The sequence below is a fragment of the Rhipicephalus sanguineus genome, chromosome 4 (genome assembly GCF_013339695.2).
Source record: "Rhipicephalus sanguineus isolate Rsan-2018 chromosome 4, BIME_Rsan_1.4, whole genome shotgun sequence".
NCBI classification, from domain to species: Eukaryota; Metazoa; Arthropoda; class Arachnida; order Ixodida; family Ixodidae; genus Rhipicephalus; species Rhipicephalus sanguineus.
The window spans coordinates 105,515,891-105,524,038 of record NC_051179.1 but is presented as its reverse complement, the minus strand read 5'-3'; the positions used below and the strand labels follow the sequence as shown (position 1 = coordinate 105,524,038).

Genomic DNA, 8,148 nt, shown 5'->3' with positions numbered 1-8,148 from the left:
CGTATAATCTGGAATTCTAAAGCAAAAAAGACCAGTCAAGAGAAGGAGCGCGCGATTCATTGAACGCGAGCTAGAAAAAGAAGAAAGCCGTTAAGAGCCCACCGTCTGTTAAGACTGCTCAGATAACACCGACGAGTGCCTGCCGCAGCAAGAAAACGAAAATATGCTTCCAGTAAGCGACGAGTCGAAGACCAAGAAGCGAGGGCGACCGCGAAGGAAGTCGACGGGATCCGACACCCGCGAAACATCTCGGAACTTGACTTTGTCGGGAATGCAGAAACGTAGGCGCAGCAAGCATCCGATAGATGAGACTCAAGAAATGACCTCGACTACCACTCAAGGGCTACATCTCACAAGGGAGCGAAAAACCGACTATGAGGACACTAGCACCGGCGTCGGCGTGAAAAAACGTGTGAAAAGCAAGCGGAGGCGGTCTTTCGTCGAAGACGAACATGCGAACACTACCGACGTCCCTGCTGCCACGAACGAAGTAGCTGCTCCGACCAACCTCGACTCGCGTGAACCGGCTGCGGACATTTCGGCGCCGCCATCATCCCACGAGAAGGACAACGCGGCGACAGATGGTTCGGCGTCTCGTATGCCAGTTTTGCGAAGCGACCACAAAGGGTCGTCCCACCCGACGCCGATCAAGGAAAAAACTGAGGCCGCCCCGCAGGTGTCCTCGGGACAGGGGACGACGGTCAGCGACGCAGCGAAGACCCATGGTTCGCAGTTGGGCTCGAATTTACCCGATGTCGGCAACGCGACGACCAGCGCTACGCCTTCGAGGAAAAGCTCAGGTTTAACCGACAAGGTACCGCTTCCCCAATCCACTGACCAGTCGCCGAAACGCAGCCCGTCACGGAGGTCGTCGGCGCCGGAAGACTCGAAGACTTCTGAGCATCGGCCGTCTATGTCATCTTTCATTCAGGGGCTGAACGTCACAAGCAACGAGCGCAGCGAACAGCGTACAAAGAGGTCCTCGCCCATCGTCTTCGACACTTTGGCAAGTACCTGTGTCTGGTCCTTTCTTATTTGCACGAGGTGTCCGCTGCCTCAGAGTTTGCGTCAGCCGGGGTAAACTTACCGTGCATACTTGATTATGGCGCGAAGTTACCCCGCGAAAAGGGGTCAGATGAAATGGCGAATTATCAAATGGTTAAGGAGAGTCCCAGATACGAAAAGCCAGTGTGCAACGCGAAATAACGTGAGTCAAGCGTGCACAGTAAACTTATGTACCACTTTGCCCAAGAAGTTCTTTGAGAATGCCTGCTACACATTCCGTAATTGGTTGTTTCTAGTACATTCGCTTCCCGCTCAATCGTTTGTTAAGAAGGCGGCGGTTCGACGACGACGTCTTGCTTCTGGCGAAGCACGAGCCGGAAACGAAAGCGCAGGAGCTGAAGGAAGAGCGAACCGAGTCTGTTTTTCTGCAGTATCCAGCCTACAAATCCAGTTATAATCGCCGCTATTAAAATAATATTATAGGTTTTGTTTGCTATGTGACGTCATTCAAGCCACCCATACTTCCCCTTTCAACTGCAACGTACGTCTTCGTTGTTTCGGTTATGCTAATTTCGATGTTTTTGGACATTGCTTTCAAAGACTGGCACCCCGGCATAAGATTTCTATCGCTCGAGTAGCTTCGAAGACCCCATCTCTTTAAATTGGACGATTCGATTGGGTATATCATTTGTCTAATTACACATCATAAACCTTTCCTGCTCTTCGTAAGCATCAGAACATGAAAATGAAAGTTGGTCTTCAGATAAAGTTTCGTCCTAAAATAATATCTTCTTATGTATGCAAGAAGACAACGCTTGCGTATTCTTTTTCAGCCTAGCTTAAAACGTGATGGTATGGCTTTCATGCATATCGCGATGTGGCGCTTAGGTAGAATATCGCGAGCACCAATGCCACATTTCCGAATATGCCGGGACTGTACGAAACTTTTATCGAATGTTGGTGCCCTCGGAAACGCATTGTTTTTTTGCCGTCATTATGGGTACAGGTGTACCTCAGCCTGGTTCTCTGCAAGTGTTTATTATCTCAAAAGGGGCCTTAATGACTTGAGCGTCTTTGAACACGGTTTGTCCCGCACCTCCAAATACTGCTTCCCCCTAACCGCGGGAGCGTTGCGCGCGTACAAACGCGATAGAATTGTATTTGGAACAACAATATCCGAGAATCTGCATCTACGCGCAAAGCCCAATAAGATACCAACAGCAACAGAAGGTCTGTAGGCAGACCACAGATTTCACAACTCGCCAAGCCAGAAAAATAAGAATTACGAGTAATTATATAACTGTTACGCTATCCCGGCTACAATGTTTCAGTATTTCGAAATGTGCGATAGGTAATAATGCACAAATGCTATTTCATTGCGATTTGCAGGAACCACGTAATTCCGAGGTCGTGTACACAGCCGCCGGAGCGCGGCTCACGAAATTCCGCGCCATTCTCACTATGAGCGTCACGGCCGTGATAGTACTGGCAGTCGTCATCGTGGTCTTTATGCCGCGACGGAAGCAGACGGCGCCAATGGAGCCGTATTGCGAGACGGACGACTGTTTCCAACACAGCTACCGTCTTCTCGCCAAGCTGAACCACAGCCTCGACCCGTGCGAGAACTTCAACGCCTACGTGTGCTCCGCTTGGTCTCCGCCCGAGCGCTACCTGGAGCACTCCAACTCGGCTATGGACGACGTGCGAAAGTCGTGGTTTCCTGCGTTCAGTGACATGCTGACACTTGGCTCGAAAACAATCAGGGTCGGCCTCAAGCCCCTAGCGATGTACTCGTCTTGCATGGCCAACCAATCTGTGTACGGCTCCAACGTGAAGATATTTTGGGAGATGCTCAAGGAATGCAGGCTCAATTGGCCAGAGGAACCAGAGCCGCATAAGAACAGTGCCTTAGGCGTACTGATAACGCTGGCATTCAAGTGGCAGCTTCCGCTCTTCTTTCAAGTGAGAGCTCTGCGCTTGAAGTCTACGCCAAACTGGCGCTTCAACATGGATCCTGGTTCCCTTATACCTTTGATGTACCAACACCACTTAGCAGTTAAAAATTCGGGAGGATACGAAAAGTATTGGGCGACGTTCTACTACATCTTGAGCGCCAAATACAACGAGTCAGCAGTGAACAAAACGACCATCGCCACAGCGAAAGCGATAGAAGGCGATGTCTTCAAACGGCTCCTGACGGCCATGCGTCCTCCGGTAGTCCACCCAGTGCTGGTGCCCATCTCTGAGGTTGGACCCTACACTCCGTCGCTGAGCTCCGCGCAGTGGCTACGTGCATTCAGGGAGACCGAGCTCGATCCCGAGGTGGAACTGAATGATCAGATCCTCTTTGGTGACACGGGATTCTTCCTAACATTGGCGGGCGTGATGAACTCGTACAAGGACACCGAGCTTCTGTCCTTGATCGCCTGGTCCTTCGTGCAGCTCTTGTCACCGGCAGTGGACTACAGGCTGCTAGAGAATCGCTACGAGCAAGGAGTCACGCTCTACCGGCCGTATTTCTGCGAACGGCTCGTTGAGACCGCCTACAGGTTTCTGGTGATTGCGCTCCACGCTACATCGCGGTTCTCGCCACAAGAGCGCGCATTCGTCACCACTGGGTTTGACAGCCTCGTGTCAGCCGCCGTCGACATGGTGAACGCGTCGGGATGGCTCGATGTCGAGAGCAGAAAGCTCGCTGCTGCGAAGTTGTCTTGGGCGCGCCTTCAGCTGTGGCCACCGGAGAGGTACCTGTATAACAATATACTCGGGAATATCTACGCTACCTTCCCCAGCGTTGAAGATTCCTTTGCCGAGTACTGGGCCAAGTCGATGCGCAGCGCCGCGGAAACATACCGGCCGCGTCGCGACATTGACGTTCAGAGCTACGCGCTTAATTATGCGCTACCTTACTTCTTGTACGACGCTTCGAGTAACACCGTAAAGGTCGCCGTGGGCGCAGTGACCGCACCTCTCTACTATCTCAGCGGGACCAAGTCCATGTTTTATGGTGGACTCGGATACTCTATGGCGCTCGTTCTGGTATCGTCTCTGGACCGCCAGGGACTGAGGTGGCACCCCGATGGCACGTTCGGCGCTTCCTTCCTATCAAAGTGAGCGCGCGTGATGAGCATTTTCATAAGTACCTTAAGGTATGCATTCTGCAGCAGAAAGTTGTTAAAGCATCGGGTATATTTGCTGTGAAGGAATTTAGTCGCTATTTTATCGACATCGTTTGCCTGTGTCATTATTGTTACTGCGGATGAAGCACAACAATTAGTTTACAGTATACGAACGGTTGAGACAGAAGGCAAGCAGTATATGCTATCGTGTTTGTTACCTTTCTTGTCTCGTCTTCTCCTAGTTCAGCCTTATTATACCTAGGCTATGGCCATCTGCGGGTCTCTGGCATAAGTTATAACGTTATACCGATGGGGTCATCATTCTATGAAGCTTCGCATGTATTTTCTGCCATGTGATTTACGCTCGTCGTCCTTTTAACGAAGTAAATAGTGCGCCAGGGTCCGCTGGCGCCTTAATGCGACATGACTGCTCACTCCTCTTCCAGGACTTCAGCACGAGCATTTGAAATGCGGGACAGCTGCCTGGCCGCTGCGCAAAATGGCTCCGGTGGAAGCGCCGAGACCAACAAGACTGTACTGGAACGATCAAACAGCGTCTTTCCCGAGATCCCCGCACTAGAGCTGGCCTACATGGCTTACAAGCGCTCGGTCAGCGATGGCAGCGATAACAGTCCGCAAGGCATTCCTGGAGGCATCTCGGGCGACAAGGTGTTCTTTATGACATTGTGCTACATGATGTGCACACTCCCGGGTGCCGTGGGTCCGCACACAGTGGACTGCAACAAGGCCGTGCGCAATTCCGAAGCCTTCGCTCGTGCATTCCGCTGTCCACTGGGGTCGCAGATGAATCCGAGACAGAAATGTGCTTTCTTCGGTTGATGTGCCCCATTCGCACGTCGATAGAACCATACCTGTGTTTATGTACGTGGTTTCGCGTTCGAGCACTGTGTAAATAAGCGCGGATAAAGACATAAAAAACAAGGATTATGCTCCAAGTCCTGCCTGCCTGTGTGTGGTTGCAATTCCAGTGTTGTTTTTATAGCTCTGTCTGCTTGTAGGCCGTTGTCATAGTTGCCACATTCTCTTTTTCTCTTTGCACGGCCTCATTTTCCTGCGTATTATCCACTGTGCAGTCCCTGCATTCTTGTTTTTAGTGCTGTGTTGTCACGGGAGCCCCAAATCCGACCTGTACGTGGCCATGGTTTCATGCGTTCTATTTACGCCAGGCGTAATTTCGGCTTGCCGTTTTGTCGAGCGAAGCTCGAAGAGCCAAGGAGTTTCTAAACGGTATTTTGCCTTTTCAGCTAACTTCAATCACGATAATGATGTCCCCCGTGTTCACCTGGGCATGTTTGTTTTGCAAATTGTGACAAGCACCACGAAATTAGCGTGTTATTTTGGTTCCCAGCAATAAACATAAGTTGTATGCTTTAATGGAAGCAGGTAACTTTCTAATTGCTCACAGGAGTCTGCAATGCCGCATATGAGATTTTTTAGCCGAGTGGTTTTAGGTGTGTTAGCATGTTCGCCGCAAGAAATTCCGGGCAGCTCATCCTTCGAGGCACTCTGATGTAAGAGCTTTAATCCTCCCCGTTGTGAGAAACAAGCAAGTGCCCACATGCCGTCATCACTACGGCTTAGTGGAAGCATGTAGCGAGGCATATGCTGCTCCTTCAGTGCTGATAGGCTCTTCAATGCCGCTAAAACTCCAATCTTTGGAGCAGTCTCTCACCAAAAGAGTCAATGGCGCCGGTAGTACTGCTAGTGGTGTGGTTGCTTCAGAAGGAGTTAGCATGGTAGGTATAGTGGCACTGCTGGTCTAAAAATTTAGCATCAGGTAGAGTTTGTGTGGCTGGGTGAGCTGTAGTTGCCTTCCCTCCCATGTTTTCTCAATGCCTTGTTCAGCTTGGACCCTTTGAAGTGCGAAGCATTTCTTAGCGAACCAAAGGCACTTTGGCCGTTTCTATCTATGTATCTATCTATCTAGCCGCCTATGTCTCGACGCTCTTGGGGGCGTCTCCTTTAGTTGATACACAGCAAAACTTGCATGGGAGGGCATGAATGTATGACGAGACGCTTCTTGCCTACGTCAGGAAACTCTTTCCTTCAGTCACGTGTGGAAAAAACCTGTATACAACGGCCCAAGAAATTCTGGTATGAGCTACAGGTGATTCACAGTTTGTGTCAAGCCAGAACGGCGACGACAGACTTTCGAAAATCTTTATGCGATCGCGTTATGGAGCTTGTGTTGCAGCGTTCTCGGTTAGGACAAGATCAGAGGAACGGAAAGATTGAAATTCACGGTTACGGCTGGAATCGATCCCGGGAATTCTGCGTGGCAGTCAAGTATTCCACCACAGAGCTACGCAAGTGCTTGAAACTGCTTACGAAAAAGACCTTATGCTGGCGTCATATCGCGGCAACGTCAACTCAGGTTGCAGTGCTCTTTATCAGCCCACGACCAGCCTAAAAGAAAGCCCCTCCCCCGCCCAAACTATTGTTTCCTCAAGTAGGTACTTTCCTCAAAATAGGTGCTTTCCTCAAATAGTCAAAGCCTTCAGCCAATGCCCACCCCCCTTTCCCCCCAAATAAAAGCACTCACTACGGGCCGGCCCACGATATACCCATAACTGCCATAACTACTCAAAATGCTCAAAGTCCGTCCAACTCACAACGCTTGACTCAAAGCAATAAAAAATGCGGTATCGGCCACTACTCGCCTTCTGCTTCGCAAACCACCGAGGCGGCCATTGCACAATGCACAATGGTCCGTCACTATTCATCATCATCGTCATCAGCAGCAGAATAAGCAGAATTGGCTTGCGTTTACGTAGTCCGCGTATGATGCCATACGAAGTGCATAATGGGTGAACGCTTCAAAGCTGGCCAACAATTCAAAGTGCAGTGGCACAATTCAACATCGTGCTCTATGGCACAGCTAATGGGATCGCTCTGAAGCTACCCACCCATAAGAGGCTATAACACAATTAATGGTCATCATCAGCCTGGTCATAGCTTGACTGTTCGAATGTCAGTTTGCGCTGCTTTAACAGTACCAAAGTCAACGAGCTGCCTATCAGAACTACATACACATATGCCCAATCATTTACGTATTGTCCGTTTGCTTTGGGTGTCAGGTCATACTGGAATAACACTAAATGAAGCAGCGAACACATTGCGATAGCATCCTGTGTTGAAGGTTCTAAGACACTCTTTCCAAAATACTATCGCGCAATTTTGATTTTTTTGTATTCGAGAGGAACACACAAAATCTTCTATTCTAAACGGTGCAGATTTTCAGCACCTTAGGTTTCCGTGGTGTAGCTCATGGTGTTGGCACAAGACAACTAGAAGTTACATCAACTAGATTGCGATGCATAATTCCTCTCCATATTTTTACTTCCACCGGCCTGTTTTTTTTTTCCTTCCCCTCAATGTTTTTATTGTACACAAGCAGAAACCATACAGCATTTTTTCACAGGATGTCGCACGTATCAAAATCTAAGGCAAAGGTTCCTCAAACCACCTTTCCGAAAGCTTGGGCTTGAGTTTCCGTGACGGTATTATTCTCTCTGGGGGCGTCGGCACTGGGTCACTGCAACAGGGACATATATGATGGGGTATTTAAGTATATAAAAGAATCAGAGACTGTCATGCTAATATTTCAAGTACATGATTTCTTTGTTTCGTCATTTATTTGATTTAACTCTCTCTCACTCTCTATTTTCTTTAGCATTCAATACCGAAACCGTAAACATAACTAATATATTCGCTTGCCTACAAATTATCTATTTAGGACTATCCTTTTTCTTTTTTTTTTCACAAATCTTACTGCCGCACGATTCATGGTCGATCCCCCGTAGTGGGATGAGCCATATCTCCAGGAACAAAACCTACCAACCAACCGGCTAGCGTTGCCCCTTTCATAGCATCGAAAGCAGCGAACAGGGTGCTGTAACACTTGTTTACCGCCATTGTCGTATGTGGGCTTGGTTTACGCATAAACAACGAACTTACCGTTGTGGTGGATTAGGAGGTAAGGTGTCGCGCTGGTAAGCTCGAA

General features: G+C 49.2%; 1 protein-coding gene across 1 annotated transcript; it reads left to right on the top strand.

The window, feature by feature from the left end:
• Positions 1 to 319: 319 nt before the first annotated feature.
• LOC119391475 (phosphate-regulating neutral endopeptidase PHEX) lies at positions 320 to 4,964 on the top strand. The gene is made up of 3 exons (XM_037659153.1): positions 320 to 1,006; positions 2,395 to 4,115; positions 4,571 to 4,964. Exons 1-3 carry the CDS (start codon positions 320 to 322, stop codon positions 4,962 to 4,964), a joined length of 2,802 nt encoding a protein of 933 aa, XP_037515081.1.
• Positions 4,965 to 8,148: the final 3,184 nt, after the last annotated feature.